Here is a 23,302-nt window from a genome sequence, read left to right on the forward strand (position 1 = left end):
CTCTGGCCTGCACCATGAAGCCTGAGCCCGCTTCCACTCTGCCCCGGGCCCTGCTCTGCCTGAACGCTCAGCTTCCAGCTGCTTCCTTCCCCGCAGCCCCCTGCTGCTAGGAGGTAGACCTTCAGGACTGTTCCTCGGCCTGTTTCTACCTTTCACCCAACTCACCTCACTGCTTGCTCCTCCTCCATCACGGCCCCCCTGACTCCAGCCCTCTCCCCGGCCTCCCTGGCTGGGGTGTTTGGGGGTCCATTGGGAGGACGGCATTGTTGAAGGCTTCCACCCGCAGTGCGCTTTCTCCTCCTTGAATCAAGGCCTCCGGGTCCACGTGGATAGCTGAGATCTTTTCTTGGAGAAAGACACGTTGCTTCTCACTTTGCACCCTCACTTCCTCCACCTGATTGTCCTCCTCTACTGCTGCCCTGTCTCTCCCCTCTTTATTGAATTTCTTGCTCCCGTGCCCATCTGCGGCTGTCTTGTTCACTTTCCTCCTTCCTCCCCGTCTTGATCTTTGTGCGTGTGCCTCCTTCCCCTGGTGTGTTCTCTGTCCCCCACCCATCTCCTCTCCCTCTCTCCCTTCCACTGCAAAGGGGGATATTCCCCCGAGGGCTGTTCCCCGCCTGTCTGCCCCTCCGGGGCTTGATCCCGGCAGCCACGATGAGCTTCACCGTGCACTCGGTCTTCTTCACCCTGAAGGTGAGCGTCCTGCTGGGGTCCCTGCTGGGGCTCTGCCTGGGCCTTGAGTTCATGGGCCTTCCTAACCAGTGGGCACGCTACCTCCGCTGGGATGCCAGCACGCACAGTGACCTGAGCTTCCAGTTCAAGACCAATGTTTCCACGGGGCTGCTCCTCTACCTGGATGACGGCGGCGTTTGTGACTTCCTCTGCCTCTCCCTGGTGGATGGCCACGTGCAGCTCCGCTTCAGCATGGACTGTGCCGAGACCGCCGTGCTGTCCAACAAACAGGTGAACGACAGCAGCTGGCACTTTCTCATGGTGAGCCGTGACCGCCTGCGTACTGTGCTGGTGCTTGATGGTGAGGGCCAGTCTGGGGAGCTGCAGCCCCAGCGGCCCTACATGGATGTGGTCAGTGACTTGTTCCTCGGCGGAGTCCCCGCAGACATACGACCTTCTGCCCTGACCCTTGATGGAGTACAGGCCATGGCCGGCTTCAAGGGATTAATCCTGGATCTCAAGTATGGCAACTCAGAGCCTCAGCTTCTGGGGAGCCAGGGTGTCCAGTTGGATGCCGAGGGACCCTGTGGTGAGCGTCCCTGTGAAAATGGTGGGATCTGCTTTCTCCTGGATGGCCACCCCACCTGTGACTGTTCTACCACCGGCTATGGTGGCAAGCTCTGCTCAGAAGGTAAGGCCCTCTTCCCTATCCCTCTATCGCTAGAGGCCCACCCACTGGGTTGGGTAAGGACCAAGACCCCTGACGGAAACCAGCTCTATCATTGAAGTGCATCTTTAGCTGCATGTCAGATTATTGCGTCCCTTTCCCTGAGGAGGTGGTAGAAATCCTTTGCTTGCTCTCAATGGAAAATCCATCAGAACTCAGCAGCAGAGAATCCTGACTACTCAACCATGGGCTCCTTACGCAAATATTTGGCTGTACTCAAAAAGCTAGATAGAGTAGACTACAGGATGTGTGTCCCAGCTGAGTTCCTTCCACCGCAGTGCAGCTTAGCAGGATGAGCCCAAGGTGAGAAGTCAGATAGAAATGGGCAAAGTGGTTATCTCTGTCCCTCCTGATCCCTTGAGAATTGGGCCCTTGGGGATAGACGGGAAACTCCCCATCACTTCTTCCTTATCGTCCCTAACATAGGGAATGCCTGTGCAGAGAAAAATGAGGGCAGATGGACTGCAGGTCCACACTTGGCCCTGCTGTAAATCCAGCCCTTCAGCTGTGCCCCTCCTCCTGCAATCTTATGGAAGGTGTCTACCAGGCGGACAGGACATCTGGGGATGGGACTTCTCGCCTCCTTGTTCCAGCACTAGGATTTTCCATGTGTGGTTCCTCTTTCCTGTCCTCTCCTCTCCTGGTGCAAGAAGGCACAGACAGGAGCATGTCCAGCCAAGCCCCCAAGGGAGCTGGCAATACTCAGCATGGCCTTGGAGAACCTCCCAATTTCAACTACAACTTCCCAGGGAGAGGGAAGGAGGGATTTATGCCCAGGGACTTAGGCTGCCCTCACCTTTTTCACCAAATTCTTACTATTTGGGATTAGGAGAAAAGTGGTCTAGACTTTACTCTGACAAATACTTAGATTCCAGATTCCTGGACTCACTAAAGGCCTAGATTTCAATACCTGTTGAAGTGACAAAGTGACCATATGGGTATGTGTGTTGAGAGGTTGGGATGAGGAAGAGGCAAGGAAGTTACATTTCCTCCTATCCTTTTTGAGTTAAGCCCTCTACTTGTTTAGAGATGTTTGTGTCACTGTACCATGCTGGTCTCTTCATGGAGGTGGTGGAATGTGGCTCTCAGCCTTGGTAGCCCATTAGGATCACCTGGGGGAGTTAAAAGACTCTCAGGCCACACCCCAGACCAATTCAATCAGAATCTCTAGGGGGCGGGGTTCAAGCATTTGTATATTTTTAAAGCTCCCCAGGTGATTCCATTGTGCAGCTAAAGTTGGAAACCAACAGGTCAAGGGAAGTCAGGTAGGTGCGGCCAGGTGAGTGTCTTAGTGCTGACTCCCATGATCTCTTCGTTCAGGTGATGCCCCACTGCCTTGGGATTTGTAATTAAAAACAATGTCTGCAGGTGTTCCTCAAACTTTCCCAGAACTGCCCAATCCCTAAAGCAGGTTGTGGTTGATATGAATTTTAGCAACTAGTAGGTATTACAAATTTTTTTTAAAAATCAAAACAAAGTTTATTTCACAGGTGATACATGCTGGATACTAGGACACTTTGGGGATCTTGTTGGGAGCCTCCTTGTAGGTCAACTATGGGCTACCTCGAGTGCTTCTTTCCTTTTTTGGGCTGGGCATCATACCTCCCTTTCTGTGGGTGGGCTGCAGGAGAGGGAGATGCAAGACATGCATCTCATCCTTTTTTTGGCTTCTGTTTTTCCCCACTGAACCCACTGGAAGAAGGGATGGGGAAGAGGGGTAGAGGCAACACCAACCCACAAAGGCACTTTGGGACTGTGGTTACTGAAGCACTTATCACAAGCAGGTCCCTCCTGGAGCTGACTGCAGTTCCAAAGCTTCTTGGCTTTGGAGAAAGTTCTGCCTGAAGATGCTGACATGATCACTTGTTTTCTCCTTCGCCCAAAGGATCTGTTCTGTTCTCAGAATTTGCCTTGGAAGCCGGCATTCTTCCTTTCTAGGGACCAGGGTGTTTGCAAGTGTGTTGTTAACTTGCTGATTATCCCTGATTGCATTTTTTGTGTTTAAAAAGAACTCATTTCCTCTGGGCAGGTTTGGATCAGCACTTTTCTGCAGGAAGAATCTCTATACTGTATATGTATACAATTTCTTCTCTCTCTCTCTCTTTTTTTTTCCCCTTTGGTTCGGCTGTGTGTGTGTGTGTGTGTGTGTGTGTGTGTGTATGTGTTTGAGGTCTCCAGAGGAATCTCTTCAGAGCAGATGATAGGCAGTCAATTTTTTAATAGCTAAATACAATATGTATATTTTAATAATAGTTCTTTCTATAGGGTTCAGATCATCTCGTGGCTATGGACTGACACCTCTGTCTGTAGAAGGCAAACACACAGCATATTTCATTATTCTCTTGATACATAATACAGTAAATAAACTCTGTAGTAACTAACACTTGGTTGGTTTGGAGCAGTGCAAAGTCTGAGGTGAGGATGGATGTTGGGGCAGATACCAGAATTTCTTGTTGGTGACTTGAAGCCTGTTGATCCTGGTAATTGTCATTATGTCTAATCAATCACAAAAATGCATTTCAGGCTTTTAGAAAATACCCGTTCTCTCCACACACAGTTAATTTTTAGAGTAAGCAGGGAAAACTCACCTGTAAAATATGAAGGGAAAAAAATCACAGCTGCTAAGGGTCAAGCAGATCTGCATAAAACAAGATAAATAGCCTAAATAAATGCCTTCCCATTTTCCTAAAGATAGTGTAAAGTGGGTAGTGAGGATGCATCTGTTCCCTCCTCTCTCCCCCATTTTAAATTGCAAATGTCACAGAACTGAATCCAGGGGACTTAGTCCCAGCAGCGGGTCCTGTGTACCAGGCATCTGATCGTCCCACTTTGCAGGATGGGCCGTGCCATTTGATTGTGTGAGGGCTTCACGCTTTAGCAGTTCAAGAGCAGGAAGAGCTGGGAAGGCTCCTGCAGCTTCAGATGGATGTGGTCGGGGCCTGTTGGAGGCGCTCTCTGCGGTCCATTAGCTTATAGCATGCTGGCAGTATTGATGTTTGCTCGGCCTGTCTGGCTTTCCATGCCTCAGTGGCTCCAAAATGTCTCCACGCTGCACCCCAGGAAGAACGCACAGATGGGCCCATCTCTTCTATTTGCTTTGGGCTATTTTGATCGCTCGTTGGGCATCTTTTCTCCGTAAGACCCACAAGACACCGGAGATAGTTGCTGTGGGAGAGTTGGGTTTAGGGGGAAGAGCTATGGACACAGTATCTTCTGTTTCCTTGGGCGAAAGGCTATTAGCTCTGGCTGCAGACTGAACTCCATACAGCCTACTTGGGAAAACTTCATTCCAAGACTCCCAAACCAATTAATGGTCACATTGAACATTCTGGCACACGATGGAGGGAGAAGCGGTCCCAGATTTTTACTTCTACGTGTGATGTTTATAAATAAAATGTTTGGGTTCTCAACTTCAGATTTGTTCAAGTTGACTTTTAATCTTTTTAGATGACTTTAAAATGATGCATATCTGGTTTGGAATATAGTCCAGCTGCGGTGGTTCATATTCACCTGGCTTTTTCTGTTTAGTCCAGTCTGTCCTGTTTTGGGCATCCCTGAAGCTCTCTGGGCAATAAAGAGGTATCCCTAGTGCCCTCCAGAGAGCAGCCCCCTCATGGGTCATTGGGAGTTTGTCATTACCTTGAAATGAGTTTAAGCTTGATTGTTTATTTTTAAAACATCCTTAGTTATGAATGTGCAATTTCTCAACAATCTTATAGCCATGAAGAACTGATTCACTGCCAAGGTGTCTAAATTTCAGTACCAGTTTCTCTAAAGAGTTCATTTAGCATGAAGTCAGCCTGTTGCAGGTGGGGTGGAGCCAAGGAAAGATGGGGAAGCTTTCACAGGTTGATCTCTACTCTCAAATCTTAATACACGGGTCTACCTATGTCACATATCATTTGTATGTCCATGTTTTTAGGTTAATTCAGTGAAGAGACATGAGGTCCTCTTCAGCTGGCAAAAAAAAAAAAGTTGGTTCATTGTCTGCTATCTTTTCCTGCTGACTTGGGCAGGTGCCCAGACCAAAAGCTGCTTGTTTTGAGTCTCAGCTGTTAAGTTTTCAGGTGTTGGGATCCTACAGTGAAGTACAGTTGTGGGTGTGGGTGATAGGGGCCAGTGTTATTACAAGCACGCTGTTGTGTGGTATCCACTAGCCTCCCATCCCCCATCCCTCCTGCTATCTGAAGCTGACATCCTACTCAGGTTGGTTTGATTGATGGCTCAACACGACTGCATAGCCTTGGTATGCCTTCCTGAAAGTGAATTTCAATTCGTTTTCTTTTTGCTGAGAATCTTGCCTCTCTTCCCCCATTTCTCAAAGCCAGAACTAGGACAGAAAGGTATTCCAAGAGAAGGTGCTTACCCCTGAGGCTTTACCAAGAGCCAAAGACGTTGATGCTATAGTTAAGGTACCCATGATTGTCCCAGCTGGATCCTCCTGTTTTGGGCACTTGCGTAAAAATACAATCATTTCCCCTCCGCCTCCCCCTTGCACCTCCCGCCGGAATACAAACGTGCCTTTGTTCCTAATCTAAGTCAACCCTGAATGGCCTAGGAGGGGGGCAGGGAGTAGTAAGTAATCAGGAGTAAAGGCTAGCTCCTTTCAGAATCCTTCCCCCTGGTGTGGAGAGACAGAAGCACAGAAGCAGGGAGGACTGCTGCTTCTGAGACTTGATTTCCCACCTGGTATTCGGGCTTTAGGACCAGCCCAGCTCTCCACCGGCCCAGCCAGCCAGCCAGCCAGCGGGGGCTGTCGCTAAACGAGCCTGAATAGGGGTCTGATTGCTCCTTTCTCCTCCTCTGCTTCTGATTACCCAGTGAGATTTCCTGGGTATGCTGTATGCTAAATGGCAGAGCAGCCGCCTGCCACTTGCTCCAATTATCCCTCTTTTAACTGCGAGGGAAGAGCAATTTTTTTTACTGCCCCCCCCTCCCCCTCCACAATAGCATCTCTGCCTCCTTTAAAGAAATAAGACCCTTCTTCCTAGTCCCCCCTTCAGTGGGGTGAGAGCAGCCTTCTCCCTTCGCGTAGCCTGCACACCAGCTGCTGGCTGCAAAGGAGGTGGGCCTTGGGTAATGCTTCGGTCCATATTCAGCAGCGTTGAGGGTCGGGCAGGCATTCTGCCAGAACCCTTCCAGTAGCAGTGAACTTGCATTTGCATTTGGTAATGAGACACCACAGGCCCAGCGCTGGGGGGCTAATCATCAAGTCCCCTATCTCTCTTTGCAGCTGTCCCGGAGAGGTTTCCAGTTCCTGGAGCAGCTGCCCTCAGCTAGGTATTCTCCCTCCGTCACAGGGCAGAAGAGGTGGGGTGTGGGCTGTGCTTGGGGGATGGAACTAACGTGCCCTCCCCGATGATGACTCCTATTGCCCTGGAGTCACTGGCTCTGCTGTGAGTCCAGAACAGTGAGGCCCCAGAGGTGGAAGTGGAGTGAGAGAGGCTTTGGGGCAGGGCTCTGAAGGTCAGGTACCCTTCTTAGACAAAAATAATAATGATGTTGTTATTACTATTATTGAGTACCACCATGTGCCTGACATCCTAGGTGCATTGTCTCGTCTAATCCTCACAGCACTTCTATGCAGTTGATATCATTAACTAGCCCTATTTTACAGATGAGGAAGCTGAGGAGCAGAGAAATTTAAAACTTGAACGAGGTTTGGTGGTTAAGAACATGGCTTCTGGAGTGAAAAAGATCTGGACTTAAATCTAGGCTTGTCCACTTACACGTTGTCTGTCTTTGGAGAAGGTTTTGGAAGCTTCAGCATCCTCATCAGTAATAATAACAACAACGAACAGTAATAATAACAACAAGAATAATAATAATAGCAGCTAACAGTCACGGGGCACTCACTCCATGCCTGCTCTGTATTAGCCCTTGTAACACTCAGAACCACTCTTGACACACTATTATTATTCTAATTTTGTAGATAAGGAAGCTGAGGGACAAAGGGTAAATAACTCCCCCAAGGTCACACAGCTCAGAAGAGGCAGGGCTGGAGTTTGTATCTAAACAGTCTGGCTTTACAGTCCACACGCTTAACCACTGTACTATCCTGCCTTGCAGCAAAGCAGGGATAACGAGAAGTCATACGTTAGGGAGTTGTTGAGAGCATGAAATGAGATCAAATGTATAAAATTATCAGCATAGTCTCTGGGAGAGAATGAGTCCTGACTCTGGGCTGTTAGCCGCCGGGTGGGTGTAAGAACGAATTATGTGTCGATTTGGTTTCATAGAAACCCTTTGAGCTACCCCCACCTCTGCCATTTTCCTTCATCCCAGTTTGAGAAGTGGCAGAGAGAAAAGGAGGGGAATTTCAGGAAAGTATAGAATCCAATCCCATCACCATTTTGCCCCTGCCTAAGAGCATGGGGTCACTGACAATGGTTGTGCCCTTTGGACTGTATTCAGAACTCTTTGCCTGCAACTGTGATGTTCTGGTCCCCACAGCATCCCGATGAGGTAGGTAGGACAGGCCTTACCATCCCACTGAATAAGTGAGGAGACCCAGACTCAAGGTGCCGTTGGACTTGTGGGTAGACAGCATGAGGGCAAGCTTGGATGCTGCCTATTTGGCAGGTGGCTCTGGGACCCGAGAGCCCAGATCCTCAACATAGCATTTTATTTCTGCTCCTAGGCTCCCTTCATTAACACAAATGGCCTGTGTCTCCATCGTGAAATGGAGCATTCATTGCCTCCCTGGTTGCTGATGATAAGCAAAATGTCAAACTCCTGGTGCAGGAGGTTATCAGCTTGGCCAGTCCCAGGAGCCTTGCTCCTCCCAGTGAGAGAGAAAGAGAGGATATGAGAGAATGAGAGAGAATGAATGAATGAGTATTCAACTCCCACCCTCAAGACCCTGGTTTGAAATGAAGTGCCTGAGAATGGACCTGGGGGTCCCGAGGGAGTTGGAGCACGGCTCCCCTACACTGGAGCATCGCTGGACAGCACGACTTCTTCAGACTTACCTTTAGTTTCCCAGGTACCAGGAAGTGTCCAGCAGCCCACCCAGGGTTGGTGGTAAAAGGTGGAGCTCCTGGATTAATCTTTCACACTTCTTGCTCTCCTGCTGACTCTCTTCCCAGATAACAAAACCAAACTCCCTTTCTCTCTGTTTATTCTTCTCTTTTCCTTTGTGTGTGTGGGAGGGAGATTATTACAGAGGTGGATTTGCCACAAAACTAAACCTTTCGTGTATCTTCACTTGCATGGGTCCCTTCAAGGCCCCATCCCTAATACTGTATTGGTGATTTTTTTCTTAAGGAATCCCTAGTATCATCAGCTTCTGGTCGCCACCTCTGTGGATCTGCCTCTGTTAAGATGGCTTGTTGCTGCCCAGTGACAGCAATGTTGCTCTGGGTGTATGAGTGATTCCCCAGTGACCGATGACCCTTCATCACAGACGCATTTCCCTTCACTTCATGACCAACAGGGCAGGAAGAGCCATGGAGAGGGAGTGTGGGAGGATGAAGGCATGTAGGAATATTGTTTGGGGAGGTGTGGTGGGAGCGGGGGACATCTAGGGTATACAGTGGGTAACGAGGATGTGGTTAGAAATGTTTGCTGTAGATTTAGAGGACCCAGCTGGTGTTTAAACAGAGGGAGCATCCTGGTCCCTCCTGAGGTTTCCCGGCTGAAGTTGGGATGCTTGGTTTGCCGTGGCTCACTGAGGGGCTGTGTTACAGGTGACAGGCTGTGGATGACAGAGGAGAGGGACAAAGCATGGCTCTACAGGCCTGTCTCCGTGATCTGTGTGGGAACTTACAGTGCCAGCGGGTTGTCATTACAGCTGTTGTTCTACAAAAACTGATGTCTTTGGGTGACCTATTTAAAAGCAATATGGGGGCTTCCCTGGTGGTGCAGTGGTTAAGAATCCGCCTGCCAATGCAGGGGACACGGGTTCGAGCCCTAGTCTGGGAAGATCCCACGTGCCACGGAGCAGCTAAGCCCGTGCGCCACAACTACTGAGCCTGCGCTCTAGAGCCCGCGAGCCACAACTACTGAAGCCTGCGCACCTAGAGCCCATGCTCCACAACAAGAGAGGCCACCGCAATGAGAAGCCCGCGCATCGCAATGAAGAGTAGCCTCCACTCGCCGCAACTAGAGAAAGCCCGGGTGCAGCAACGAAGACCCAGCACAGCCAGAAATAAATAAATAATTAATTAATTAAAAATAAAATAAAAGCAATATGGGGCCCCTTTAAATGTGTCATCATCTATATCCGCTCTCAAACCTCCACTGCTGTCCACAATATTCCTACATAATGTATTTTACAAAGTTAAAAAAAAAATTTTTTTTTTTTTAATATCCGGGAACTAGTACCAGTAGCTTTTCAAAACAAATTTATCTCATAGTCATCCAGCCAAACTACCCAGCTCCACTCTGTGATAAAACTTACTTTGCATGTGGGCCTAAAAATTGTGAACGCTCTCAGCTCTTCAAGGGGGAAATGCAGTTCTCTGGAAGGGTGTGCAAGGTCCCAAAGAGGGTGGGGATGACAGAAAGGCAGGGACACAAGCTGTAGGCAACAGGAACTCCTGGTTTAAGCTGTGAAATGCATTTAAGATCCTTTCGGTTTTACCGAGGCTCTTATTTAAGTTCGGTATCTTTGCACCTAAGGAGACGGCTCTGGGGAGCTTTTCCTTCAAGTTTCTCCATGAGACTCTATGCATCCAACCCTTTTCTGACATTTTGGCCTCTCGCCTGTGGACTTGGTTCTCCTGAAGTGGTCCTGTTTGCTGGTGCAAAGTCCTTAGGGGCCAGCGTCTTGATAGTCCCATGGTTGTTGGCAGTGTTAGGGCTGGTGTTTCCACTCTGGCAGGCAGGGCATTCCAGGCAATTCTATAACCTCTCCTCCAGCTATGACTGGAATAGAAAAAGTGCAGTGAGAGAGTGTACAGCTTGTATACTCAATACGTTGCTTTCAAATTAAAACGGGTACCCCATTGCAAGGAGGGATGAGCAAGGCTGAAATCACTTCTCTGTGATTCAAACAGTGGGAAAGGGCTCACCAAACACTCACGGTCTCTTCCTTCCTCTCATTCTCTCAGGCTTCTTTCCTTGCCAGAAGGGGTCCTGTCTCACATGGTTAGCCTTGGAGGGCTGAGGGAATGAGGAAGAGTGGGCCTGAGGGTGTTAGGCCTCTCACCCTTAGGATTCTGAAAGACTAATGATCATCCCCTAGCATATTTGCTTGATCTAGGTCAGGAAAGACAAGGCTGGAGTTTAGGCTGAGGCAATGTGCTGTGAGTTCTTCTTTTAAGGAGACACACTGAAATGCGGGGGGACCCTGGTGCTGTGGGAGAAATCCTCTGTGAGGGATGAAGCACAGATCCTGTGACCCATGTAGAGGACAGTAAGACATTTATATCACCTTCTAACCATGGCTTTGCTTGTGTAATGCACTGAAAACCAAGGTGCATGTTAAGAATCATGGGATAATATGTTTGGAGGGGCCTTTTTAAAAAAATTGAGGCATAATTGACATATTAGTTTCAGGTGTATAGCATAATATACAAATTCGATATTTGTATATATTGCAAAATGATCACCACAATAAGACTAGTTAACATCCACCACCATACATAGTTACAGAATTTTTTTTCTTGTGATGAGAACTTTTAAGATCAGTTCTCTTAGGAACTTTTAAACATGCAATACAGTATTATCAGTAATATAGTCACCATGCTGTACATTACTGGAGGGGACTTTAAAGGTCATTGGGTCTAACTATTCATTTCCCATCCTCTTCTCCACTGTATAAGACATCTCTGCCCCACCACCCCCCCAAAAAACCCCTAGTCAACTGCAGTGGCAGGGGCTTGGCACTTTTCAAGGCATCCTGATGTATCTCTGATTATACTGAGTATCAGGGAGCTCTTCCTACATGAGGCCAAGGTCTGCTTCTCAGACACTTCCTCACTGGTCCTCATTCTGATTAAAGCAATCTGACCTTTGCGATGGGCCATGTGGGTGAGGGGGGTGGGTAGGTCATAACATTTCTGGATGATGCTTTGTAGGAATGAACCCTTGTGCAAAGTAAAATTCATAAGGGATTCTCTAATATAGCACTAACAGTATACACACCACTGAGTTATTTAGAATTGACTGCTTCTGATTAATCTTAAACAACATGGGAGGGATTGATGTGGGAAGAGACTCTGATGTAAGCAGGTGATTCATGCTCCAGTCATTTTGTTCCTGGGGCGCTTCACTCTGAAAGATTCATGGTTAGCCCCATCTCTGGCTCTATTATCTGTGCCTCATTTCATCCCCCTAAGACGTCCCATCTTCCTCCATATTCAGCCAGCTTTTCAGCATCTCTGAATTTCCAAGGCGCCCCCTGGAAATCTCTAATGGCAATAAGCAATAAGATGAGAAGTTCTAGAATGCTATGGAGTAGAGGAAAATGGAATTGGATTGGACTTGCTTTACAAGTCCATCGTGGCAGCCAGGGTCAGACACCCCAACAGACATCAAGATTTTGCTAAAAAGCCTAGTATGATGCTTTAAAAAAAGATAAGGGTATGAGATGAAGAAGTATTGAGTAGCTATTCCTGGCAACTGGCCTTGGAAGCATATGCCCTATTCAAAAATGCTTCCTACTCTGCCAGGTTGCCTTGGGTATCCCATGTTTTTGGCACTGTTGGGAAGAAGTCTCCCAGGGAGAGGATTAGGCAGGGCTAGAAGATGTTGCTCCCACGTTGGCATGGACTGGAAACTTGCCAAGCAAATGCCCTCCTGCACCCTAACGGGAATGAGGCTATTCTTGGCTCTCAGCCACCTCCCCATTGACAGTCATTTTACTGACACTGCAGCAAAGAAAGGAGAATTTGTCTCATAATTCATGGTTTAAAATAGTTTACTTTTAAGAGCAAAGCCCACAGCCATCCTTTTGAGTCCAAGCATTAAAATATACTCAGAGTCACTGACTTCTACTGTGCAGTCCCATTGTCTAGCCAGGTTCTATGTACTGCACGCCCGTGCAGGGAAATGGGCATGACCATCTCACATAGTCATGTGGTAATTGCCACGTGGGAAGAAGATGATTGGGTTTTAGTTGCTGTGGGAACTTTGTTGTTTGCTCATCCTGATGTTGTTTTCAGCCTTGTGTTAATGCAGATTGGAGCTATTTTTTCCTTGTGTAGAATATATAACCAGTGGCTACGTTTTAATGTGTCTCGTGGCTCTGTTTGGCTTTCACAACCTTAGTGCAAGTTGCAGTAGCTCAGCTGGGTTTCCTGATTCCTTTTGCAGGAGTGTGTGTGAGGAGGAACTCTCTTTGAGACCTGTAAGACATGAAACCATGGGAAGACTCTGTTTCCCTTTGTTAATTAATGTTCCAGGCTTGTATGCTAAATGGCATGTCTCTGGTATCTGACAGAAAGCAGGTGCTCGATAAATGTTTGTTGCCTTAATAAAGCACACTCTGTGTGTATGTGTGTGCATGCATTTCATGTTTTGTATGCATACCTATGCGTGTGCTCACTAACGTGTGATGGATGGATGCAGGTTCCCATCAAGAACGTGAGCTCAATAATGTCTGTTTAATACATTGATTACAGCTATGACTTGGACCACAGTGGCATGGGCCACCATTGGAAATACCTTCCTTTAATAGGAAAAGTGGCGTGTTTGCTGTGGGGCAGTTTTCACAGAATCTGTGTCAAACACATGTACGTTCCACTTGGTTTGATCTAGTTGAAGATGAACTAGCAAGACTTTTTTTGGTTTGTTTATGAGCCAGTGGTTTCCTGTAACAATCATAGACAGCAGCCAGCCTGGGACCATGTAAATGCTTGTGGAATGGCTGTTTGAGGCAAGCACGTTGTTGTCACTGGAGATGGAGAGGCCCCATTAGCTTGTGTGGATTCCCTGGAGAAGAGGAGGCTCACTGGGGACAAGATAATTGTCCTCGGATATCGGAAGAGCTGCCATGTAGAGGAGGGAGTGGATATCAGACTCTAGGGTTGAAGGGATCAGAGCTACAGAGGAGGATTTCTGATGCTTAGAGCTGTTGGGCCATTGAATGCACAGCTTTGCCAAGTCCTATTGCTGGGAGGGGTGCAGTAGGTGCTGGAGTGACCCCTGTCAGAAGTGTGTGCTGGTGTGTACGCGCCTTCAAACCAAGGACTCCATGGTTCTGGGGGTCTCAGCAGCCAGGCCTACCCTTACGTTTGATCATGTACGTCCTCTGCAGTTCAGGGATGTGGAAAGATTATTCTCCAGATCAGTGGCCTTCAAAAAGGGGCACATGCAAAGACCACTTGGGGGGATATAGGAAGGAAACAATTAAAATGTATAGTTAACTTATATGCAAATTATTTATAACTAAATATACATCTCTCAGGAGAACATAGTAAAATTATTTTTCCTAATGGGGAGTTGGTTCAGAAAGCTTTGGAGGTCACTGATCAACACTCAAATCTACATTTATCTCTAATTGGTTATAGTCACTCGACCCCCAGGCTCGCAGGTTTCAGGTGGAGGCTGATGCCCAAAGTGTTCTGGATGCCAGTGGGATGTGTCTTCAGCTCTACTCTGTCTTCAGCTCTGTGTGTGGTGGTCTTGGCTGAACTGGCCAGGCAGCTTTGGAGGGTCCCACGGGAAGTTACTCCAGTCACACCTTCCTCTTTCAGAGGCCTCACTGTTTGGAATTATTGATAATATCTACTATCTCAGAGCTTTTTTCAGCATAAAAAAATCGTAGTGTTTGCTGGGGCAACTTTGGATTGTGTAAGAGAACAAAGTCTTTGAAGTATGTTCAAGCATTTGCAAAGCAGTCCTTGATGTATAATCATCTATTTGTTGAAATAGACCGTCTGTTTACTGGAATAAGTGCATTTTCTGACATTCACTGAGTGAGTGCCTGTTGTCTACCAGTGTGGGCACTGCCCTTGCGGATCTTATGGTCTAGTTGGGAAGGCTGTCAGGCAAAGAGGTGTTGTACAGATTAGAGCCACTAAAATACCAGGTGGAATGTTTGTGGAGTAGCTCAAAAGGGAATGTTCCACCTGCTTGGGGTATGAGTGTGTGTGCTTAGGCTGGGAGCCAGGGGTTGGAGGACATCTTACAGTGGAAACTCTTAGGCTGGACTTGGAAGCTTTAACTAGCAGACTGGGAGGAAAGGGCCCTCAGGGCAGCCCTATGAAACAGCAGGTGCTCTTGCCAGTAGTTTGCAGTAGTTAATGTGGCTGGATTAAAGGGTTGAGGCCCATGGAGGAGGAATATGAGGAGCACTTAGGTAGTGTGGGTCTTAAATGTTTGTAAGGATTTGGGACATTGTTTTTTCCTGCACCTGGGAGCCATTGGAAGCTTTTCAATTGAGTAGTGACCGTAAGATTTGAATTTTAGAAAGATGGCTCTGGGGCAGTTTGCATGACGGATTGGTTGGCAACTGGAAGGCAGAAAGCAGGGGGGCCAGGTAGAGGCTATTGTGTGGTTTTGGTGAGAGAAGAGTCAGTACTGGGGGAGTAGTGATGGAAGAAGGGCCAACTGCAGAGATGTTAAGAAGAGGCACTTAATAATTGGAAAGCAATGACCTTTAGTGGGTTTGGACTCAGGCTACCTGGCTCTGACACATACTAGTTGTGTAAACTTGGGCAAAGGACTTCACTTCTCTGTGTTTCAACTTAAATATTTGTGAAGTGGGTGTAATAATAGTGCCCACCATTTCAGATTGCTTTCAGGCTTCAGTGAGATATCACACAGAGAATACTTAGAACAATGCTTGACACACAGTGAGCCTTCAGTGAATGTTAGCCATTATTACTAATTATTATTGATGATGATGGTGATGATTGAAAAGGGGAAAGAGGAACTTTGATAATATGCTCTTTTGGTTGTAGATATAGCTAGGAAAGTCAGTGGGAGGAGCAGATTTGGGGTGAAGGTGGGAGAGGGGTAATAGTAAATTTTGGTTTGTCCATATCCCTTCCACCTTCTCTTCAGAACCTGTAGGATACCTGCAGGGAGATGTTCAGAGGCAGGTGAGGGCAATGGTTGTGCTAGGGAGGAGGATGGGGCTGGGCAGATGTCAGGGTTGTTGTTGTAGGGGTGAGGGAAGGCTGGCACAGGAATGAGGTTGTCCAGGCAAAGAGTCTAACTGAGAGAAGGAAGCTAAACTCAGAACCTTCCGGAACCTTAATATTTAGGATAGTAGAGGAAAAGGAATCCACAAGATAGATTAAAACAGATTACCAGAGATATAGAAGGAAACTAGGAGGAAAAAAACTTCCTTAAAATTCTTTACTGGGCAATGAATGAAAAAATATACCTTCTCAACCTGGTTGAAGTTGGGGCATGCATTTGAATATAATAAAACAGCATCGAAAGATTACGTAATTTAGTTTTAAAAACTATTCACGTTAGTCTTTCTTCTGCCTTCAATTTAGTGAGATCTGTCCATTTGAGAAAATTTCTACAAATGGAAATTTAAGTCTCATATAGAGATGATGAACCTGAGGGTTTTGGATGTTCTGCTCATGAACATGATAGAGTTTCTGGCTCCTAGAATGTTAGAATCTCATTGGAATCAAGAGCTCAAAGATCTGAAAGAAACAAACCCAGAAGAGTGAAGTGATTTGCCCAAGATCAGCAAGTTGGTGTTCTGATTTGTACTTCGTGTTTCTTTGAGACCATGTGAGCTAAACATAAAATGCCTTAGCTACATTTTTCTTGGAATTGGGCATTGAACTCTCAGGATACCAGCGGTGACACTCAGCTCAAAGCCACACACCTTCTCCTGGACTTGGGGAAGAGATTCCTCTCACTCTGGCTCCTGGGAGCTGAAAGAGCAAGATCCCTTAAACTGGAGGTGCTAGAAGCCCCGGCTCAACAGCCAGGGATATAAGTACTGGTAATTAATTCACTGTGGTTTCTCTATCTCTGCCCAGGGTGGGGCGCTTGGAAAGGAAGCAAAATACTTTCTTAAGGAAATCAAGGCTCAGTTCTGGTTGCCTGCTTGCTGCCTTCCTCCTGTCTCCGACTCTCGGGGCCCGGGGGTGGGGATCGTGTGTGTGTCCATGCTCCAAATGCTTGCTGTGCATCATGGTTTTCCAGGAATTTCAGGACACAGGAATTTTCGCCCAGCTGTGTTGTGTATTGCTGTTCAGCAATCTGAAGTTGCTTATCCAGCGTAACTCAGAATGGGGAGCCTAGGGAGGAGGGGGAACGCCTTCTAACATTTTTCAAAGCAGAAGAAATTGAGGTGTTAGGGGCCCAGCTGGCGTGTGATGAGAACCAAGAAATGGAGCATACGTGAGCATGCATGCTCACATGAAATCTCTTACAGAAACCCAGGGATGTTATTCGAAAGTACCTCTCCCACCTCCTACAACATGACACACTGACTGAGGGCCCACTATGTGTCAGGAGAAGCATTGGGGGTAGAGTGATGAACAAGACAGTCATGCCTTCATGCTGCTTAATTAGCCAAGCAATAATCAAGTGATGGATGCTTTGAAAGGAGAAGGATAACATAACAGTGGTCTCTGTGCTTTCAGGAGTCTCTCTTCATGCCTGGCAGAGCAAAGACTCTGTGAAGTTCAGGGGTGTGATTAAGACACTCCAAGGAATTACAGGAGGTCCAGGGCTTTTTCTGGACCCAGTGCTCAGGCCGGCTCTCCTAGCCTGAGTCTCCCGGCCAAGGATCACAGGTGAAGTCAGTGGATTTAGGGCTGAGTTTAGCTTTATGCCCAGTTCTAGTCATTCTTACTGAGTATGGCCTCAGTGATGCCAACTGTAATATCATGGAAATCGTATGATTTATCAGCTGTCTATTTTGATTGACTAAATTTAATAACAATGGTGATGACGAACTAATTCTCATGAAGTGCTTTCTATGTGCCAGGCGCTGAGCTAAGTGCTTTCAAATGTGACTTCCTTTGATTTTCCCAGTCACTCTCACCAGGGAGGTTCTATTGTTTTTCTGGTTTTCTAAACCAGGGAACAAGGTTGAAAAGAGAAAGCAATCTATCTGCCTAAGACATGAGTCTGGGCAGTTGGATGATCTGCAATTTGAGTTCTTATCGCCTCACTCTGTCCCCTCTTCAATCTGGCACTGAACGGTGGCTTCTGTGGCCATTGAAGACCCAATTCCATGCTCTGCTGGCCCAACTGGGGTGCCTCTAGCATGCAGGGGCACTGCCTTTCTTCTCTTCACTAACCTGTCTTCTGACTTCTCCCTCTCCTGCACATGACTGACTTTGATCCCAATTCAGGCACATGTTGCAAAGAGGGACGTAAAAACTGTCCTGGAATTCCCCCTCCCACCTCTCCCCGAGCCTTTATCCTTGGTGTCTTATTTCATCCCGTGAGCTCTAAATGAACCATGAACTACTTGCACCGGAATCCCATATTTTCTCAGTCTTTTATAACCCATGGTCTCTAAGTCATTTGGTTGTTAGCATAGTCCCACTATCCAAGAGGCCTTGGTCAAGCTTTGGTGGAAATCTTTTGCTTGTATTAAGCTGTAAAATGAATATTGTTACGATTTGCATATCCAACCCCAGCACATACATTTTTATCACCCTCCCCCATCTTGAACATCACAATCCAACCTTCTTCTTTCATGAAACTGTGACTTAAAGAAGCAAGGTAACTTACAATAGGCCACTCAGCTAGCAAGTGACCAGGGGACTGGGGCTAGAGCCCAGGAATCCTCACTCTCAGTCTAGCATCCATTCCCCTACATCACGCTCAGAAAAGAGAATCGATTGATTCAGAAGAACATTGATTGCCAAGCACAATCCATGGTGATCAAAACAGCTGTGCTGCCTGTCTTCATGGAGCTTACAAATTAGAAAACATAAACCAATACATGTATAATTACAATGGTGATGAGTGCTGCAGATGGAAAGAACAGGATGAGGGGAGATCTAATGAGAAAAAGGGTGTCACTCCTCTGAGGAGCGACATCTAAAGATGAGGAGGAACAGAGAGAAAGCAATGGAGAGGGGCTGCATACGTGCCTTGTCACCTGTTCAGTTTAAGGACAAGGTTGATCAGTCTAGTATTCGTGGCAGGAACTATGTCTTTTACTTTTATGTATTTGTTTGGGATATGGTTGATGGGTAATACAGATGGATGGGTGGATGGATAAAGAACTGTCTGGGGCTGGGGAGGGAAGCCTTCAGTGTGACAGCAGGAGGAGAGCTGATCTTGTCTGGTAAGTGGGCATAAACCTGGCCATCTCCACCCAGAGTTCAGAATCCTACCGGGGAGGATTCGGGAATAGAATCTCTCTCTGAAGGAAGCTCTGTGTGGAGAAGGTGAAGATGAAAGGCTGCTGGAACAAGAAAGCCACAGTGAATGTCATTTGCCGCCAACCTAGAGAGACTTGTTCCTCTAAGAGCCATACAGCGTGAGTCCCACCCACAGCCCAGAGATCAGCTCATGCATTTCCAGTAGCTTCCCTTTCTTCCTAGCACTTACATTCTTGCTCCCTGCCCTCCCAGGTCCTCCCTCCTGCCACATATGTTTTCTTGGTAGGTGAAGAGGTAGAGGGGGTTGCCCTGATCAATCCACGCTTTTTAGCTGTTGTTACCAGGGGCATTTATTTATTTATTTATTATTTATTTTTAACATCTTTATTGGAGTATAATTGCTTTACAGTGGTGTGTTAGTTTCTGCTCTATAGCAAAGTGAATCAGCTATACATATACATACATCCCCATATCTCCTCCCTCCTGCGTCCCCCTCCCACCCTCCCTATCCCACCCCTCTAGGTGGTCACAAAGCACCGAGCTGATCTCCCCGTGCCATGCAGCTGCTTCCCGTTAGCTATCTATTTTACATTTGAGAGTGTATATACGTCCATGCCACTCTCTCACTTCGTCCCTGTTTACCCTTCCCCCTCCCCGTGTCCTCAAGTCCATTCTCTAGTCTGCGTCTTTATACCTGTCCTGCCCCTAGGTTCTTCAGAGCCATTTTTTTTTTTTTAAGATTCCATATATATGTGTTAGCATACGGTATTTGTTTTTCTCTTTCTGACTTACTTCACTCTGTATGACAGACTCTAGGTCCATCCACCTCACTACAAATAACTCAATTTCGTTTCTTTTTATGGCTGAGCAGTATTCCATTGTGTATATGTGCCACATCTTCTTTATCCATTCATCCGATGATGGACACTTAGGTTGATTCCATGTCCTGGCTATTGTAAATAGAGCTGCAGTGAACATTGTGGTACATGACTCTTTTTGAATTATGGTTTTCTCAGGGTATATGCCCAGTAGTGGGATTGCTGGGTCGTATGGTAGTTCTATTTTTAGTTTTTTAAGGAACCTCCATCCTGTTCTCCATAGTGGCTGTATCAATTTACATTCCTACCAGCAGTGCAAGAGGGTTCCCTTTTCTCCACACCCTCTCTAGCATTTATTGTTTGTAGATTTTTTGATGATGGCCATTCTGACCGGTGCGAGGTGGTACCTCATTGTAGTTTTGATTTGCATTTCTCTAATGATTAGTGATGTTGAGCATCGTTTCATGTGTTTGTTGGCAATCTGTATATCTTCTTTGGAGAAATGTCTATTTAGGTCTTCTGCCCGTTTTTGGATTGGGTTGTTTGTTTTTTGGATATTGAGCTGCATGAGCTGCTTGTATATTTTGGAGATTAATCCTTTGTCAGTTGCTTCATTTGCAAATATTTTCTCCCATTCTGAGGGTTGTCTATTCGTCTTGTTTATGTTTTCCTTTGCTGTGCAAAAGCTTTTAAGTTTCATTAGGTCCCATTTTTTTATTTTTGTTTTTATTTCCATTTCTCTAGGAGGGGGGTCAAAAAGGATCTTGCTGTGATTTATGTCAAAGAGTGTTCTGCCTATGTTTTCCTCTAAGGGTTTTATAGTGTACCAGGGGCATTTATATTCCAGAACATCTAAAGAATTTTCAGCTTGGAGTAGTAGGGGTACAATCTGAGGCTGGGAATCAGCTTGATCCTAAATGGCTTATGCTTCCTGGGTTTTAGGCTAACATTTATTGAACACTTACTAGTGTTTTAGGCTCTGTGTGAGTAGCTTTATCTTTTGTTACCATTTTACAAATGAGAAGACTGAACTGCAGAGAGACTACCCATCTGCCCTCTGCCCAGTGGTACAAAAGACACACAAAAGAACTAGAATGAAATTTTATAATTCTTCAGGAAAACGAGAAAAATAAACATAATGTAGAAGTTTATTGTAAAGACACAGTCAACTTTTTTTTTAAATTCTGAAATTATGCCCTTTTATTTTTGGGGTGTTAAAATGCCTTTTCTTTTTAAGAAACTGTGGTAATACAAAGTGTCATTTTCAGGTTTTTGTTCTTTCTTGGAAAAATGATAATATGATTATCCATTGTTAGTTTCTAAAATTGCTTTAAATTGCTTGAAGTATGAGTATATAAAATCTATTAGTGTGAGAACCATTCTTGCAGGGAATAGCTGGTTCCCATGCTATTTTCTTCCTAGGAGTAAACTATTTGTATAATTTTCTTCACTTTCTATTCTGATTTTTTATCAGAAAAAAATTGCACCTGGATAGGACCACTGAGATTAAATAACTTATTTTTCTTCAGCATTTATCAAGATGTTTTGATTGCACAATTTGACCCTGAGAACTTTTAACTCTATGTCAATATAATCAGGATTATACAAACACTAAAACAGTTTTATTAAGGGGGTGTTTTTTAGAAGCAAATGATGTAGGGCTCATGTAATTCCTCAATCCATTTTTTTTCAGCATAGTTAAACCGTTTCTTAATTTTCCAATTCATTTTTTTTTTTTAGCACGTTCTAGTTCTATTCCCCAGCACTATTATCCCCCCCCCCCTTTTTTTTTTTAATTTTTATTTATTTATGGCTGTGTTCGGTCTTCGTTTCTGTGCGAGGGCTTTCTCCAGTTGTGGCAAGCGGGGGCCACTCTTCATCGCGGTGCGCGGGCCTCTCACTATCGCGGCCTCTCTTGTTGCGGAGCACAGGCTCCAGACGCGCAGGCTCAGTAATTGTGGCTCACGGGCCCAGCTGCTCCGCGGCATGTGGGATCTTCCGGGACCAGGGCTCGAACCCGTGTCCCCTGCATTGGCAGGCGGATTCTTAACCATTGCGCCACCAGGGAAGCCCCTCCAATTCATTTTTATTTCACTGAATTATTTTTAACAAGATCAGTTCTGCTCCACGTGCCTTCTGTAGTGAAGATTTGATTCATCGATTAGTTATTTTTTTGTGTGCTTATCTAATTTTGCCCACGTAGCTTCTACCATTGTGACCACTCTTTTGTGGTCATTATTTCTACTATATCCAATTTTCTCACGTCAGATTCGCTAGTCTAAATTTTGTCAAGAATGTTTGATTCTTCCTTCAGTTTTTCAGTCAATGACAAATTTTACCATGTGCATTTTTAGCCACTGTCAGTTCCATTTTGTGTTGAGTTTTTTCTGACAGGTCTAATTTTTTTCCAGGTCAATTTTTGCAGTTCATAGAACCATATCTTCTTCCTACAACTAAAATCAGTCTCTTTCCTGACAGTTTTTTTTTTTTTTTAAAGCAGTTCCAAAACATACTTGAGGGGTCATAACATCAGGGTCAAAATATCCTGTGTCATTTATAGAGACCAGTGACCTAGATGAATTAAGAAACCTACCCAAAGTCATACATAAGGCTCGTGGCAGAGTTCTGTTGGGTCATTTTAGAATATAAAGCATCTCTAGTTCAGTAAAGGGCAGAGTAAGATTGTAAAATTGGGATGATCTTGATGGTGTGCCCTCCTTCTTCTACCCTCCACCTCCCGACCCCTCTTCTGAGCTTAACAGAATTCCCAGTGATCCACCTCCCTAAGAAATAGCAGCTGGGGCCACCGTTCGAAGCGTCTTCACTTCTCCCTGCTTCCTAGCTAGGCCCCCCTTAAGCTGTGTGTGATTTACAAACAAGCAGGACCAAAAAGGAAAAATCCTCCCTTGTGGAGAATTAGGTCAGTGGCAGAGTTGGGGAGGGGAGGGATCCAGACCTTCAGTTCTCCCATCCTTCAGTTCACTCCCCTTGCCTGAAGCTATTGGGGCAGAAGCCAGAGGTCCTATTGGGAGCAGACATCTGGGGGTGGGGGGCTGGGGGATGCGTGCAAACATGAAAGCTGTCTGTTTTCCAGCCGCTTGGGGCTCCCCCTTCTCTCAACGTATTTGTCTGGATTACTCGAAGGGGAATATTAGTGTTGTCTAATAATGGCCCTAGATTTATAAGGGATTTGTGTGATTAATTCCCAAGCAAAGTACAGCAGATAGCTTAGAGCTCAGTCTGTGTGGTGGGTCTACACTTCCCATTCTCTGTCCTTTCTAATTGGTTTTGGGGGAGGCTTTCCTCTCTCCTCTTTGTTGTCCTGATTGTTGAAGGCTCTAGCGTTTAGGGCCCCACCGGAGGGTAGCTGAAACCGTTCTCCACTGCTGCGATGCATGAGTGAGTGTCTGAGAAGACAGTGAAATCTCCAGGCTCACACTCTTGTTCTGTGAAAGCTGCAGATATTTGGCCACTTGCTTCTCTGTCCCAGCTGCCACCACCATACTCTTAGTACTGGATTCTTCTCCCAAACCCCTCTCAGGGCACTGGTCCCCCAGCTGTGGCACAGTGAGAACAACAGTGAACTGGGATGCAGATGACCTGAATTCTGGTTTCAGCTTCAACATTGTCCAGCTGGGTGGACATGTCAATTCCCCTGTCTTGGGTCTGTTTCTCTCATCTGAGCATCAAAGGATCCTGTGTAACCTTATGCCACTGATCATAATTATAATTAAATAGCTAAATGTCTGGTTATTTGTGGCCCATCTCCCCACGTAGACTTTAAGTTCCAAGAGTGCAAGGCCTGTGTCTGTTTTGTTCACTAGCCATCACCCCAGTGCCTAGCACAGTCCCTTGGACATGGATATATGCAACGAGTA

General features: G+C 46.2%; 1 protein-coding gene across 4 annotated transcripts in view; it reads left to right on the forward strand.

The window, feature by feature from the left end:
• The first annotated feature begins 544 nt into the window (after window positions 1–544).
• The window catches only part of NRXN3 (neurexin 3), a 1,616,108-nt gene continuing 1,593,350 nt past the window's right edge, over window positions 545–23,302 (forward strand). For all 4 annotated transcript variants that reach the window (XM_061182764.1, XM_061182765.1, XM_061182762.1 and 1 more), the window contains exon 1: window positions 545–1,363. In XM_061182764.1, the coding sequence (XP_061038747.1) occupies window positions 655–1,363 (709 nt within the window). In that variant the 5' untranslated portion in view covers window positions 545–654. The remainder of the gene's footprint in view (window positions 1,364–23,302) is intronic.

The sequence above is a fragment of the Eubalaena glacialis genome, chromosome 2 (genome assembly GCF_028564815.1).
Source record: "Eubalaena glacialis isolate mEubGla1 chromosome 2, mEubGla1.1.hap2.+ XY, whole genome shotgun sequence".
Classification (NCBI taxonomy): Eukaryota; Metazoa; Chordata; class Mammalia; order Artiodactyla; family Balaenidae; genus Eubalaena; species Eubalaena glacialis.